The 17,134-nt window shown below is 48.9% G+C and overlaps 1 protein-coding gene across 1 annotated transcript in view; it reads right to left on the bottom strand.

Moving 5' to 3' along the window:
- Positions 1-17,134, bottom strand: part of LOC112236153 (low-density lipoprotein receptor-related protein 6) — a gene marked incomplete at its 3' end in the record, with an annotated part of 52,729 nt that overhangs the window by 34,240 nt on the left and 1,355 nt on the right. Inside the window, 1 exon segment of the mRNA XM_042314847.1 lies at positions 12,093-12,501. Coding sequence (XP_042170781.1) covers positions 12,093-12,501 — 409 coding nt within the window.

Here is a 17,134-nt window from a genome sequence, read left to right on the forward strand (position 1 = left end):
CAACTGTTCTGCCTGTGATGATTATTATTTGACCATCCTGGTCATTTATGAACATTTGAACATCTTGGCCATGTTCTGTTATAATCTCCACCCGGCACAGCCAGAAGAGGACTGGCCACCCCACATAGCCTGGTTCCTCTCTAGGTTTCTTCCTAGGTTTTAGCCTTTCTAGGGAGTTTTTCCTAGCCACCGTGCTTCTACACCTGCATTGCTTGCTGTTTGGGGTTTTAGGCTGGGTTTCTGTACAGCACTTTGAGATATCAGCTGATGTACGAAGGGCTATATAAATAAATTTGATTTAATTTGACTGGGGGCCATTACCCTCAGCTAACGGACGACTAGGGGCCATTACCCTCAGCTAACGGACGACTAGGGGCCATTACCCTCAGCTAATGGACGACTAGGGGCCATTACCCTCAGCTAATGGACGACTAGGGGCCATTACCCTCAGCTAACGGACGACTAGGGGCCATTACCCTCAGCTAACGGACGACTAGGGGCCATTACCCTCAGCTAACGGACGACTAGGGGCCATTACCCTCAGCTAACGGACGACTAGGGGCCATTACCCTCAGCTAACGGACGACTAGGGGCCATTACCCTAAGCTATAGTGTGACTAGGGGCCATGTTTTTAATGTGGGGGGGGGGGGGGTGATGGGCTACACGTGTTACCTGAGGAGAGAGTAGGCTTCAGCTGAGAGGGGGTGAGGGGTGTATGGGAGCTCAGGCCAGCCCACCAGTATGGTCCAGCATCCACAGTATCAGATTCCTCTTGAAGCCTTTATCTGACTTCACTCTCGGGCTACCCATAGGTTCACCTGGTCAGCACAGTAACACTAGTCCCCTACAGTCTCCACAGCCTCACCGTGACCCTCCTGGGAGAATCAAACTGCCCTCAGTCACATCCTGAGGGCTTCCAAAGAGACCTGAGCCCAGTAACTAGCCTAAACTAATAGTTCACATTAAACCGACCGCTGCCCCCCACCTATTTAGGTGAGACTGGATCCCATGCACCCCCCAAACACTTGTTTAGGTGGGACTTTGGGCCATGACACAGTCATAGCCGCCCCCACCCCATGTAAAATATTAAATGAATAAGGTTAAGTTTTGGGGGTCTGCCAGTCCGTTTGACAGTCTATTTACTACAAATCAATCTGCCAGTCCTTTTGCTACAAATCAGTCTGCCAGTCCTTTTACAGTATATTATAAAATCAGTCTGCCAGTCCTTTTGACAGTCTATTTACTACAAATCAGTCTGCCAGTCCGTTTGACAGTCTATTTACTACCTATCAGTCTGCCAGTCCTTTTGCTACAAATAAGTCTGCCAGTCCTTTTGACAGTCTATTTACTACAAATCAGTCTGCCAGTCTATTTACTACCAATCAGTCTGCCAGTCCGTTTGACAGTCTATTTACTACAAATCAGTCTGCCAGTCTATTTACTACCAATCAGTCTGCCAGTCCGTTTGACAGTCTATTTACTACAAATCAGTCTGCCAGTCATTTTGCTAAAAATCAGTCTGCCAGTCCTTTTGACAGTCTATTTACTACAAATCAGTCTGCCAGTCTATTTACAACCAATCAGTCTGCCAGTCCATTTGACAGTCTATTTACTACAAATCAGTCTGCCAGTCTATTTACTACCAATCAGTCTGCCAGTCCGTTTGACAGTCTATTTACTACCTATCAGTCTGCCAGTCCTTTTGCTACAAATCAGTCTGCCAGTCCTTTTACTACAAATCAGTCTGCCAGTCCTTTTGACAATATATTTACTACAAATTAGTCTGCCAGTCCTTTTCAGTCTATTTACTACAAATCAGTCAGCCAGTCCTTTTACTACAAATCAGTCTGCCAGTCCTTTTACTACAAATAAGTCTGCCAGTCCTTTTACTACAAATAAGTCTGCCAGTCCTTTTGACAGTCTATTTACTACAAATCAGTCTGCCAGTCTTTTATTTTTACTACCAATCAGTCTGCCAGTCCGTTTGACAGTCTATTTACTACCTATCAGTCTGCCAGTCCTTTTGCTACAAATCAGTCTGCCAGTCCTTTTGACAATATATTTACTACAAATTAGTCTGCCAGTCCTTTTCAGTCTATTTACTACAAATCAGTCAGCCAGTCCTTTTACTACAAATCAGTCTGCCAGTCCTTTTACTACAAATAAGTCTGCCAGTCCTTTTACTACAAATAAGTCTGCCAGTCGATTTACTACCTATTAGTCTGCCAGTCCTTTTGACAGTCTATTTACTACAAATCAGTCTACCAGTCCTTTTGCTACAAATCAGTCAGCCAGTCCTTTTGACAGTATTTCAATGTGAAGGAGGTTTGAAGTGACTGAAATGCATCAGAAAGGTATTGGGAAGAAGACTCAGGCTCTCATGTGGTCTGATCTTGTGGGTAGAAAACAAGGACATCAGGGATGTTGTTTCCCCCAACATGATTTACTGATTTACTGCCTGGTCTTATCCACTCTGTTCTAATGAGTCCTGTGTGGCCTTGTAGAGTCTTATCTTTCAGTGGCGGGGTCAGAATATTTTGTAGCTTAAAAACAGATCAAAAGATGGAGCCACACTTGTTGGAAGAAAACAGAAACCAACTGTTTAATAAAACCGTTTAGTTGGGGAAACCCTGGCTTAGAGCAAGGCCAACATAACGCCCTAAACACAGGCCCCTGGACAACGCCCTAAACACAGCCCCCTGGACAACGCCCTAAACACAGGCCCCTGGACAACGCCCTAAACACAGCCCCTGGACAACGCCCTAAACACAGCCCCTGGACACCGCCCTAAACACAGCCCCTGGACAACGCCCTAAACACAGGCCCCTGGACAACGCCTAAACACAGGCCTGGACAACGCCCTAAACACAGCCCCTGGACAACGCCTAAACACAGCCCCCCCCTGGACAACGCCCTAAACACAGCCCCTGGACAACGCCTAAACACAGCCCCTGGACAACGCCCTAAACACAGCCCTGGACAACGCCCTAAACACAGCCCCTGGACAACGCCCTAAACACAGCCCCTGGACAACGCCCTAAACACAGCCCCCTGGACAACGCCCTAAACACAGCCCCTGGACAACGCCCTAAACACAGCCCCTGGACAACGCCCTAAAACAGCCCCACAGCCCTAAACACAGCCCCTGGACAACGCCCTAAACACAGCCCCCTGGACAACGCCCTAAACACAGCCCCTGGACAACGCCCTAAACACAGCCCCTGGACAACGCCCTAAACACAGCCCCTGGACAACGCCCTAAACACAGCCCCTGGACAACGCCCTAAACACAGCCCCCTGGACAACGCCCTAAACACAGCCCCCTGGACAACGCCCTAAACACAGCCTGGACAACGCCCTAAACACAGCCTGGACAACACCCTAAACACAGGATGGTCCAGATCCTACCAATATAACACCCTAAATACAGGATGGTCCAGATCCTACAAATATAACACCCTAAATACAGAATGGTCCAGATCCTACCAATATAACACCCTAAATACAGGATGGTCCAGATCCTACCGATATAACACCCTAAATACAGGATGGTCCAGATCCTACCAATATAAAATCTACCTTTAAGTACTCTGGAAGAATTGGCCCGCGCATTGATGTAGTTGAAGTCGGAAGTTTACATACATTTAAACTCAGTTTTTCAGAATTCCTGACATTTAAATATTAGCAAAAATTCCCAGTCTTAGGTAACTTAGGATCACCACTTTTATTTTAAGAATGTGAGATGTCAGAATAATAGTAGAGAAAAGGAGTTATTTCAGCTTTTATTTCTTTCATCACATTTCCAGTGGGTCAGAAGTTTACATACACTCAATTAGTATTTGGTTGCGTTGCCTTTAAATTGTTTAACTTGGGTCAAACGTTTCGGGTAGACTTCCACAAGCTTCCCACAATAAGTTGGGTGAATTTTGTCCCATCCCTCCTGACAGAGCTGGTGTAACGGAGTCAGGTTTGTAGGCCTCCTTGCTTTGCACATGCTTTTTCAGTTCTGCCCACAAATGTTCTATAGGATTGAGGTGAGGGCTTTGTGATGGCCACTCCAATACCTTCACTTTGTTGTCCTTAAACCATTTTACCACAACTTTGGACGTATGCTTGGGGTCATTGTCCATTTGGAAGACCCATTTGCAACCAAGCTTTAACTTCCTGACTGATGTCTTGAGATGTTGCTTGAATATATCCGCATAATTTTCTTGCCTCACGATGCCATCTATTTTGTGAGGTGCACCAGTCCCTCCTGCAGCAAAACACCCCCACAACATGATGCTGCCACCCCGTGCTTCACAGTTGGGATGGTGTTCTTCGGCTTGCAAGCCTCCCCCTTTTTCCTCCAAGCTTAACAATGGCCAAACAGTTCTATTCTTGTTTCATCAGACCAGAGGACATTTCTCCAAAAGTACGATCGTTGTCCGCAGTGGCTCCTTCCTCACTGAGCAGCCTTTCAGGTTATGTTGATATAGGGCTCGTTTTACTGTGGATATAGATACTTTTGTACCTGTTTCCTCCAGCATCTTCACAAGGTCTTTTTCTGTTGTTCTGGGATTGATTTGCACTTTTCGCACAAAAGTACGTTCATCTCTCGGAGACTGCGTCTCTTTCCTGAGCGGTATGACGGCTGCGTGATCCCATGGTGTTTATACTTGCATACTATTGTTTGTACAGGTGAATGTGGTACCTTCAGGCGTTTGGAAATTGCTCCCAAGGATGAACCAGACTTGTGGATGTCTACAATTTTTTTAGGCAGATTTTTATTTTATTTTCCATGATGTCAAGCAAAGAGGCACTGGTTTTGAAGGTAGGCCTTGAAATACATCCACAGGTACACCTCCAACTGACTCAAATTATGTCAATTAGCCTATCAGAAGCTTGTAAAGCCATGACATCATTTTCTGGAATTTTTCCAAGCTGTTTAAAGGCACAGTCAACTTAGTGTATGTAAACTTCTGACCCACTGGAATTGTGATACAGTGAATTTTAAGTGAAATGATCTGTCTGTAAGCAATTTTTGGAAAAATGACTTCTGTCATGCACAAAGTAGATGTCCTAACCAACTTGCCAAAACTGTAGTTTGTTTAACAAGAAATGTGCGGAGTGGTTGAAAAACGAGTTTTAATGACTCCAACCTCAGTGTATGTAAACTTCCGACTTCAACTGCAGCTCATGTCAGCTGAACAAAGACAATTTGAGTTTGAGATTTGGCAAGCAGCCAGTTCAAAATGGAAACTATGTGACACACCTAACTGTATGTGACAGAGATAGGCTAGCCAGCTGGGACACACACTAACTACTGAAAGAGACAAACCTATTATATCCACTAACCAGAGAGCACAGACTGGTGAAAAGTCAACGTGTCAACAGCCGTGTCCACTGACCAGTACAGAGTAAACAAACAGTGTCAACAGCCGTGTCCACTGACCAGTACAGAGTAAACAAACAGTGTCAACAGCCGTGTCCACTGACCAGTACAGAGTAAACAAACAGTGTCAACAGCCGTGTCCACTGACCAGCACAGAGTAAACAAACAGTGTCAACAGCCGTGTCCACTGACCAGTACAGAGTAAACAAACAGTGTCAACAGCCGTGTCCACTGACCAGTACAGAGTAAACAAACAGTGTCAACAGCCGTGTCCACTGACCAGTACAGAGTAAACAAACAGTGTCAACAGCCGTGTCCACTGACCAGTACAGAGTAAACAAACAGTGTCTCAGCCCTCACATCACCATTAACATAGCATCTAGCTGTGGGTCCTGGTCGTTCTACTGTCTCAGCCCTCACATCACCATTAACATAGCATCTAGCTGTGGGTCCTGGTCGTTCTACTGTCTCAGCCCTCACATCACCATTAACATAGCATCTAGCTGTGGGTCCTGGTCGTTCTACTGTCTCAGCCCTCACGTCACCATTAACATAGCATCTAGCTGTGGGTCCTGGTCGTTCTACTGTCTCAGCCCTCACATCACCATTAACATAGCATCTAGCTGTGGGTCCTGGTCGTTCTACTGTCTCAGCCCTCACGTCACCATTAACATAGCATCTAGCTGTGGGTCCTGGTCGTTCTACTGTCTCAGCCCTCACGTCACCATTAACATAGCATCTAGCTGTGGGTCCTGGTCGTTCTACTGTCTCAGCCCTCACATCACCATTAACATAGCATCTAGCTGTGGGTCCTGGTCGTTCTACTGTCTCAGCCCTCACATCACCATTAACATAGCATCTAGCTGTGGGTCCTGGTCGTTCTACTGTCTCAGCCCTCACATCACCATTAACATAGCATCTAGCTGTGTCCTGGAAGAGGCAGTTCTACTGTATCAGTGGGGTCAGTAGAGAGGCATCACGGTTCTCCCCAAAGAATGTAAGAGTCTCTGAGTCCAAAGGGGGACAAGGCACCACCTTGTAAAATAAAATCCTGCAGACAGACACACTCTCTCACATAGGTCCCTGAACCTCCAGCCTGTACTGTCCCCTAACGTTCTAGTATCCTCCAGCCTGTACTGTCCCCTAACGTTCTAGTATCCTCCAGCCTGTACTGTCCCCTAACGTTCTAGTATCCTCCAGCCTGTCCCCTAACGTTCTAGTATCCTCCAGCCTGTCCCCTAACGTTCTAGTATCCTCCAGCCTGTACTGTCCCCTAACGTTCTAGTATCCTCCAGCCTGTACTGTCCCCTAACGTTCTAGTATCCTCCAGCCTGTACTGTCCCCTAACGTTCTAGTATCCTCCAGCCTGTACTGTCCCCTAACGTTCTAGTATCCTCCAGCCTGTCCCCTAACGTTCTAGTATCCTCCAGCCTGTCCCCTAACGTTCTAGTATCCTCCAGCCCTGTCCCCTAACGTTCTAGTATCCTCCAGCCTGTCCCCTAACGTTCTAGTATCCTCCAGCCTGTCCCCTAACGTTCTAGTATCCTCCAGCCTGTCCCCTAACGTTCTAGTATCCTCCAGCCTGTACTGTCCCCTAACGTTCTAGTATCCTCCAGCCTGTACTGTCCCCTAACGTTCTAGTATCCTCCAGCCTGTACTGTCCCCTAACGTTCTAGTATCCTCCAGCCTGTACTGTCCCCTAACGTTCTAGTATCCTCCAGCCTGTACTGTCCCCTAACGTTCTAGTATCCTCCAGCCTGTACTGTCCCCTAACGTTCTAGTATCCCCCAGCCTGTACTGTCCAGCCCCCTAACGTTCTAGTATCCTCCAGCCTGTACTGTCCCCTAACGTTCTAGTATCCTCCAGCCTGTACTGTCCCCTAACGTTCTAGTATCCTCCAGCCTGTACTGTCCCCTAACGTTCTAGTATCCTCCAGCCTGTACTGTCCCCTAACGTTCTAGTATCCTCCAGCCTGTACTGTCCCCTAACGTTCTAGTATCCTCCAGCCTGTACTGTCCCCTAACGTTCTAGTATCCTCCAGCCTGAACTGTCCCCTAACGTTCTAGTATCCTCCAGCCTGAACTGTCCCCTAACGTTCTAGTATCCTCCAGCCTGACCCCTAACGTTCTAGTATCCTCCAGACTGTACTGTCCCCTAACGTTCTAGTGTCCTCCAGCCTGTCCCCTAACGTTCTAGTATCCTCCAGCCTGAACTGTCCCCTAACGTTCTAGTATCCTCCAGCCTGACCCCTAACGTTCTAGTATCCTCCAGACTGTACTGTCCCCTAACGTTCTAGTGTCCTCCAGCCTGTCCCCTAACGTTCTAGTATCCTCCAGCCTGAACTGTCCCCTAACGTTCTAGTATCCTCCAGCCTGTCCCCTGCAATCTCAACCACACTGCACACTGCCCTAACCCATCTGGACAAGAGGAATACCTATGTGAGAATGCTTGTACTTCCGGCGCCGACAGAGATGGCCGCCTCGCTTCGCGTTCCTAGGAAACTATGCAGTTTTTTGTTTTTTTACGTGTTATTTCTTACACTAGTACCCCAGGTCATCTTAGGTTTCTTTACATACAGCCGAGAAGAACTACTGAATATAAGATCAGCGTCAACTCACCATCAGTACGACCAAGAATATGTTTTTCGCGATGGGGATCCTGTGTTCTGCCTTACAACCAGTGTAACCGAGTGGATCACATGCAGCGACCAAAAAAAAAAAAAACGACTCAGAAAAAGAGGGAAACGAAGCGGTCTTCTGGTCAGACTCCGGAGACGGGCACATCGTGCACCACTCCTAGCATTCTTCTTGCCAATGTGCAGTCTCTTGACAACAAGGTTGATGAAATCCGAGCAAGGGTAGCATTCCAGAGGGACATCAGAGACTGTAACGTTCTTTGCTTCACGGAAACATGGCTAACTGGAGAGACGCAATCCGAAGCGGTGCAGCCAGCGGGTTCCTCCACGCATCGCGCCGACAGAAACAAACATCTTTCTGGTAAGAAGACGGGCGGGGGCGTATGTCTTATGGCCAACGTGACATGGTGTGATGAAAGAAACATACAGGAACTCAAATCCTTCTGTTCACCTGATTTAGAATTCCTCACAATCAAATGTAGACCGCATTATCTACCAAGAGAATTCTCTTCGATTATAATCACAGCCGTATATATCCCCCCCAAGCAGACACATCGATGGCTCTGAACGAACTTTATTTAACTCTCTGCAAACTGGAAACGATTTATCCGGAGGCTGCATTCATTGTAGCTGGGGATTTTAACAAGGCTAATCTGAAAACAAGACTCCCTAAATTTTATCAGCATATCGATTGCGCAACCAGGGGTGGAAAGACCCTGGATCATTGTTACTCTAACTTCCGCGACGCATATAAGGCCCCCTGCCCCGCCCCCTTTCGGAAAAGCTGACCACGACTCCATTTTGTTGATCCCTGCCTACAGACAGAAACTAAAACAAGAAGCTCCCACGCTGAGGTCTGTCCAACGCTGGTCCGACCAAGCTGACTCCACACTCCAAGACTGCTTCCATCACGAGGACTGGGAGATGTTTCGTATTGCGTCAGACAACAACATTGACGAATACGCTGATACGGTGTGCGAGTTCATTAGAACGTGCGTTGAAGATGTCGTTCCCATAGCAACGATTAAAACATTCCCTAACCAGAAACCGTGGATTGATGGCAGCATTCGTGTGAAACTGAAGGCAGGAACCACTGCTTTTAATCAGGGCAAGGTGTCTGGTAACATGACTGAATACAAACAGTGCAGCTATTCCCTCCGCAAGGCTATCAAACAAGCTAAGCGCCAGTACAGAGACAAAGTAGAATCTCAATTCAACGGCTCAGACACAAGAGGTATGTGGCAGGGTCTACAGTCAATCACGGACTACAGGAAGAAACCCAGCCCAGTCACGGACCAGGATGTCTTGCTCCCAGGCAGACTAAATAACTTTTTGCCCGCTTTGAGGACAATACAGTGCCACTGACACGGCCTGCAACGGAAACATGCGGTCTCTCCTTCACTGCAGCCGAAGTGAGTAAGACATTTAAACGTGTTAACCCTCGCAAGGCTGCAGGCCCAGACGGCATCCCCAGCCGCGCCCTCAGAGCATGCGCAGACCAGCTGGCCGGTGTGTTTACGGACATATTCAATCAATCCCTATACCAGTCTGCTGTTCCCACATGCTTCAAGAGGGCCACCATTGTTCCTGTTCCCAAGAAAGCTAAGGTAACTGAGCTAAACGACTACCGCCCGTAGCACTCACATCCGTCATCATGAAGTGCTTTGAGAGACTAGTCAAGGACCATATCACCTCCACCCTACCTGACACCCTTGACCCACTCCAATTTGCTTACCGCCCAAATAGGTCCACAGACGATGCAATCTCAACCACACTGCACACTGCCCTAACCCATCTGGACAAGAGGAATACCTATGTGAGAATGCTGTTCATCGACTACAGCTCGGCATTCAACACCATAGTACCCTCCAAGCTCGTCATCAAGCTCGAGACCCTGGGTCTCGACCCCGCCCTGTGCAACTGGGTACTGGACTTCCTGACGGGCCGCCCCCAGGTGGTGAGGGTAGGCAACAACATCTCCTCCCCGCTGATCCTCAACACTGGGGCCCCACAAGGGTGCGTTCTGAGCCCTCTCCTGTACTCCCTGTTCACCCACGACTGCGTGGCCATGCACGCCTCCAACTCAATCATCAAGTTTGCGGACGACACAACAGTGGTAGGCTTGATTACCAACAACGACGAGACGGCCTACAGGGAGGAGGTGAGGGCCCTCGGAGTGTGGTGTCAGGAAAATAACCTCACACTCAACGTCAACAAAACTAAGGAGATGATTGTGGACTTCAGGAAACAGCAGAGGGAACACCCCCATCCACATCGATGGAACAGTAGTGGAGAGGGTAGCAAGTTTTAAGTTCCTCGGCATACACATCACAGACAAACTGAATTGGTCCACTCACACAGACAGCATCGTGAGGAAGGCGCAGCAGCGCCTCTTCAACCTCAGGAGGCTGAAGAAATTCGGCTTGTCACCAAAAGCACTCACAAACTTCTACAGATGCACAATCGAGAGCATCCTGGCGGGCTGTATCACCGCCTGGTATGGCAACTGCACCGCCCTCAACCGTAAGGCTCTCCAGAGGGTAGTGAGGTCTGCACAACGCATCACCGGGGGCAAACTACCTGCCCTCCAGGACACCTACACCACACGATGCTACAGGAAGGCCATAAAGATCATCAAGGACATCAACCACCCGAGCCACTGCCTGTTCACCCCGCTGTCATCCAGAAGGCGAGGTCAGTACAGGTGCATCAAAGCTGGGACCGAGAGACTGAAAAACAGCTTCTATCTCAAGGCCATCAGACTGTTAAACAGCCACCACTAACATTGAGTGGCTACTGCCAACACACTGTCAATGACACTGACTCTACTCCAGCCACTTTAATAATGGGAATTGATGGGAAATGATGTAAATATATCACTAGCCACTTTAAACAATGCTACCTTATATAATGTTACTTACCCTACATTATTCATCTCATATGCATACGTAGATACTGTACTCTATATCATCGACTGCATCCTTATGTAATACATGTATCACTAGCCACTTTAACTATGCCACTTGGTTTACATACTCATCTCATATGTATATACTGTACTCGATATCATCTACCGTATCTTGCCTATGCTGCTCTGTACCATCACTCATTCATATATCCTTATGTACATATTCTTTATCCCCTTACACTGTGTATAAGACAGTAGTTTTTTTTTTGGAATTGTTAGTTAGATTACTTGTTCGTTATTACTGCATTGTCGGAACTAGAAGCACAAGCATTATCGCTACACTCGCATTAACATCTGCTAACCATGTGTATGTGACAAATAAAATTTGATTTGATTTTAACGTTCTAGTATCCTCCAGCCTGTCCCCTAACGTTCTAGTATCCTCCAGCCTGAACTGTCCCCTAACGTTCTAGTATCCTCCAGCCTGAACTGTCCCCTAACGTTCTAGTATCCTCCAGCCTGAACTGTCCCCTAACGTTCTAGTATCCTCCAGCCTGTACTGTCCCCTAACGTTCTAGTATCCTCCAGCCTGAACTGTCCCCTAGCGTTCTAGTATCCTCCAGCCTGTCCCCTAACGTTCTAGTATCCTCCAGCCTGTACTATCCCCTAACGTTCTAGTATCCTCCAGCCTGTACTATCCCCTAACGTTCTAGTATCCTCCAGCCTGTACTGTCCCCTAACGTTCTAGTATCCTCCAGCCTGAACTGTCCCCTAACGTTCTAGTATCCTCCAGCCTGTCCCCTAACGTTCTAGTATCCTCCAGCCTGAACTGTCCCCTAACGTTCTAGTATCCTCCAGCCTGTACTGTCCCCTAACGTTCTAGTATCCTCCAGCCTGAACTGTCCCCTAGCGTTCTAGTATCCTCCAGCCTGTCCCCTAACGTTCTAGTATCCTCCAGCCTGTACTATCCCCTAACGTTCTAGTATCCTCCAGCCTGTCCCCTAACGTTCTAGTATCCTCCAGCCTGTCCCCTAATGTTCTAGTATCCTCCAGACGGATGGATACGAGGGTGAAGCTCTTGGTTTTAGGAACCTTGGTCCGCCCTCCCCCCAGTCAAAGCCAGGTCCAGGTAGTTCTACTGAGCACTACTTTACTACAGGTGTCAGGTCCTCACCCCCTCCCCGGGTCCAGAGAGATGGCTCGGGGCTGGTCCAGGTCCTGCCAGAAGAGAACTCTCCGTAATGATCCATCCAGCTCGGCCACCTCTATCCGATTGGTCTCGGAGTCTGTCCAGTACAGCTTCCTGCCTAACCAGTCACAGGCCAGGCCGTCCGGGGACGCCAGCCCCGATACAACCACCGTCTGGGCGGCCGCCGCCGAGCCGGGCCCTGATTGGTTGAAGGTGGTGCATTTGATTGCCTCCTCGCTGACGTCACTCCAGTAGACCAAACCCTGAGCGTATACGTAGTCCACAGCGGCGGCGTCCTCCAGACCGCCCACCACCACCGTGGCGTTGGCCCTGCCGTGGGCCGCATCCACCAGCCGCAGGTCCCGTCTGTTGGCATAGAGCAGGAGGGGTACACCTGGAGGGGGAGGGGGTAGGGTCAGACAGAAATACTATACAGTACATAGAGCAGGAGGGGTACACCTGGTGGGGGAGGGGGTAGGGTCAGACAGAAATACTATACAGTCCTACAACACCCCTACAGTACCCCTACAACACACAACACCCCTACAGTACATAGAGCAGGAGGGGTACACCTGGTGGGGGAGGGGTCAACACCCCTACTACAATACTACAACACCCCTACTACAATACTACAACACTCCTACTACAATACCCCTTCTACAGTATCCCCCAGAGAGACGAGGACAGAGACTATATGACTACAACTAGAGGTCTCAGTTGGTATGGGTTGCCCCCCCCCCAGAGAGAAGAGGAACCTGCCAGCCCAATCTGAAAACTGGTGACTACCACCACATGCCAACGTACCCCAACAACCACCACTTGCGAGCGTATCGCTGAAGGCTTCTTCCCAAGTGACCCCCTATTCCCTATCATGGTGCACTAGTGCCTGGGCTGTGTTCAAAAGTAGTGCACTAGAGGGAATAGGTGTCCATTTGGGACAAAGGCCAAGGTCAAACTGCAGCTCCGTGCCTCAGACTATGTGCTTCTGACTGACTGACTTGGGGGGGGGTCAGAACACGGGGCAGCTCACTGAAGTCCGACAACACTGATACACTATGACAAGAGCAAATAGAGGGGAACGTGCATCTTCAGGACACTTAAAAACAAAATGATTCGTTGTTGTTGACAGTAACTTTGCAGTAAGTTTTTTTTAACACCAGTAGAAATGGTTGGCTATCTGCAGGGCCCAAGTCAGCCGGGGGCCACACAGCCGGGGCCACACGGCCGGGGGCCAGACAGCCGGGGGCCAGACAGCCAAGTCAGCCAGGGGCCACACAGCCGGGGGCCACACAGCCGGGGCCACACGGCCGGGGGCCAGACGGCCACACAGCCGGGGGCCAGACGGCCACACAGCCGGGGGCCAGACGGCCACACAGCCAGGGGCCAGGCCAGTTTTTTTTAACACCAGTAGAAATGGTTGGCTATCTGAAGGGCCCAAGTCAGCCGGGGGCCAGACGGCCGGGGGCCACACGGCCGGGGGCCACACAGCCAAGTCAGCCAGACGGCCACACGGCCGGGGGCCACACGGCCGGGGGCCACACAGCCAAGTCAGCCAGACGGCCACACAGCCGGGGCCAGACGGCCAAGTCAGCCGGGGGCCAGTCAGCCGGGGCCACACAGCCGGGGCCAGACAGCCGGGGCCAGACAGCCGGGGGCCAGACAGCCAAGTCGGCCGGGGGCCAAGTCAGCCGGGGCCACACGGCCAAGTCAGCCGGGTTCCAGACAGCCGGGGCCAGCCGGGTTCCAGACAGCCGGGGCCAAGTCAGCCGGGGCCACACAGCCAAGACAGCCGGGGGCCAAGTCAGCCGGGGGTTAGACGGCCAAGTCAGCCGGGGGCCAGACGGCCAAGTCAGCCGGGGGCCAGACGAGTCAGATTCAACAACCACTGTCTGTTTCAACATCAACCAACCAAGGAGAAACGTTTAACTTCATTTGGTTAAGAGCTGGATCTATTCCTCTCTGTAGGGACCCCGGCCTCTACAGGGACACCCCGGCCTCTACAGGGACCCCCCCGGCCCCCCCGGCCTCTACAGGGATATAACACTACAAACAGAGGCAGCTTGTACTTCAGACTGAAATGTCTCTGAACAAGGTCCAAACTTTAGTTATCCTCCATGTTGTCTTGAGACCAGTGCTTTTCTGATCCAAACACGCCAGTCCTCCCCGATCCAAAAACACCCGTGATTTCTGAGAACAGTTGAATGGAAGTTGAACCACTTTTCCTTTCATCCACGTCATCCAATATGGCTGCCAGATGGCGAGCGAGAGGGTCTAGCCTACTGTAGCCAGTATTACTGCTCAATACTACTCAGACGTGACTACCACTATCAAAATCACATCGGGAATAGAGTCATTCGGGATGCAGCCTATGGGCCGGGTCCAAGGTAGTGGACTATTAAGGGAATCATTTGGGATGCAGCCTATGGGTCCAAGGTAGTGGACTATTATAGGGAATAGGGTCATTTGGGATGCCGCCTATGGGCCCGGGTCCGGGTCCAAGGTAGTGGACTATTATAGGGAATATAGGGGTCATTTGGGATGCATCCTATGGGTCCAAGGTAGTGGACTATTAAAGGGAATAGAGTCATTTGGGATGCAGCCTATGGGCCTGGGTCCAAGGTAGCGGACTATTTTAGGGAATCATTTGGGATGCAGCCTATGGGCCCGGGTCCAAGGTAGTGGACTATTATAGGGAATCATTTGGGATGCAGCCTATGGGCCCGGGTCCAAGGTAGCGGACTATTTTAGGGAATCATTTGGGATGCAGCCTATGGGCCCGGGTCCAAGGTAGTGGACTATTATAGGGAATCATTTGGGATGCAGCCTATGGGCCCGGGTCCAAGGTAGCGGACTATTATAGGGAATAGGGGGCCATTTGGGAACCACTGAATTCAATGCCACCCAGACTAGACTGAAAACATTCTCATCACATAGTGTCTGAAGACTAGTTTCAGAGTACACGGTGATAAACCTATTTCCCAATGATAGTCTAGCTATGCCAAGTACACTAACGTCACTGAACGGCAGTAGCCAACTGAATAGGAAGTGCACTAACGTCACTGAACGGCAGTAGCCAACTGAATAGGAAGTGCACTAACGTCACTGAACGGCAGTAGCCAACTGAATAGGAAGTGCACTAACGTCACTGAACGGCAGTAGCCAACTGAATAGGAAGTGCACTAACGTCACTGAACGGCAGTTTCAAACTGAATAGGAAGTGCACTAACGTCACAGAACGGCAGTATCAAACTGAATAGGAAGTGCACTAACGTCACTGAACGCAGTAGCCAACTGAATAGGAAGTGAACGTCACTGCAGTAGCCAACTGAATAGGAAGTGCACTAACGTCACTGAACGGCAGTAGCCAACTGAATAGGAAGTGCACTAACGTCACTGAACGGCAGTAGCCAACTGAATAGGAAGTGCACTAACGTCACTGAACGGCAGTAGCCAACTGAATAGGAAGTGCACTAACGTCACTGAACGGCAGTAGCCAACTGAATAGGAAGTGCACTAACGTCACTGAACGGCAGTAGCCAACTGAATAGGAAGTGCACTTACTTCACTGAACGGCAGTAGCAAACTGAATCGTCTTCACACCGGTGTGGTAGTTAGACCCTGTCTGATCTGATTCTACCAAAGCCTTGAATAAACTAACGTCTACATTTCCATCTCCTAGGCGATTTTAAACCCTTTCAATCAAAACGCAGGGAAAGCCAAAGATATGATGGGTGTGACTGCTGGGAGAGATACTTCCCCTCCATAGTGCAACACAGTGACCTCACGTGCCTTACCCTACTAGAAAGAGACCTTAGGTGTATGTGAGAATGAAACCTAGTCCAGATTGAACGAGGTGTATGTGAGAATGACACCCAGTCCAGATTGAATGAGGTGTATGTGAGAATGAAACCTAGTCCAGATTGAATGAGGTGTATGTGAGAATGACACCCAGTCCAGATTAAGCTGCTGTTGCAGATTGTGTGAATGAAACCCAGTCCAGATTAAGCTGCTGTTGCAGATTGTGTGAATGAAACCCAGTCCAGATTGAATGAGGTGTATGTGAGAATGAAACCCAGTCCAGATTAAGCTGCTGTTGCAGATTGTGTGAACAAGGAATCCATGATTATTTGAACAGATGTTTACACAGCCACCAAGCAGTGGAAAACTAATATTTAAAGAGCGAATAGGCCTTGACGTATTGGTGTATAGCTGGTTAGAGAACTACAATCCACATTAGCCTAGTTACTTACAACACTTTGTAGAATGTTGTCCAAAAGGTTATGAACGCCACGCCAAATGAACGTCCTCTGTTCTCATGTGGTCCATGCAGTGTCATGTTCTAACCAGTTAGCTACTTTTATATCATTCACTTGCAATTAGTTGTTAGTTACTCTTAACAAATGAGTCTTGTCTGTGGAGGCACCTTTTAAATGGAACATATGCAGTCGACATTATTGTTAGCCAGCGTAGCTAGCAGACTTAGCTAGGTATCAGGGTGTCTCTCTGGATGGCAAAGGTAGTTCAACTAAATCACAACAGTAACTGTAGAAAATACCTGCCGTGGCTTAAACAGGTGTGGAAATACTACAAACAACTAGTAAAAATAAAAAATAAAATCGCTGCTTAACTTAACTAAAATGTTACAAACCAAAAAAACAGTGGGAAAAAAGGCTAGTTGGTTACAGGAGATATAGGTAGCAAGGAGCTGTGGGGAAAACACTGTTGTAGATAGCTAGTTACAGGAGATATAGGTAGCAAGGAGCTGTGGGGAAAACACTGTTGTAGATAGCTAGTTACAGGAGATATAGGTAGCAAGGAGCTGTGGGGAAAACACTGTTGTAGATAGCTAGTTACAGGAGATATAGGTAGCAAGGAGCTGTGGGGAAAACAATGTTGTAGATAGCTAGTTACAGGAGATATAGGTAGCAATGAGCTGTGGGGAAAACACTGTTGTAGATAGCTAGTTACAGGAGATATAGGTAGCAAGGAGCTGTGGGGAAAACACTGTTGTAGATAGCTAGTTACAG

This window comes from Oncorhynchus tshawytscha, unplaced genomic scaffold (assembly GCF_018296145.1).
Source record: "Oncorhynchus tshawytscha isolate Ot180627B unplaced genomic scaffold, Otsh_v2.0 Un_contig_1172_pilon_pilon, whole genome shotgun sequence".
Classification (NCBI taxonomy): Eukaryota; Metazoa; Chordata; class Actinopteri; order Salmoniformes; family Salmonidae; genus Oncorhynchus; species Oncorhynchus tshawytscha.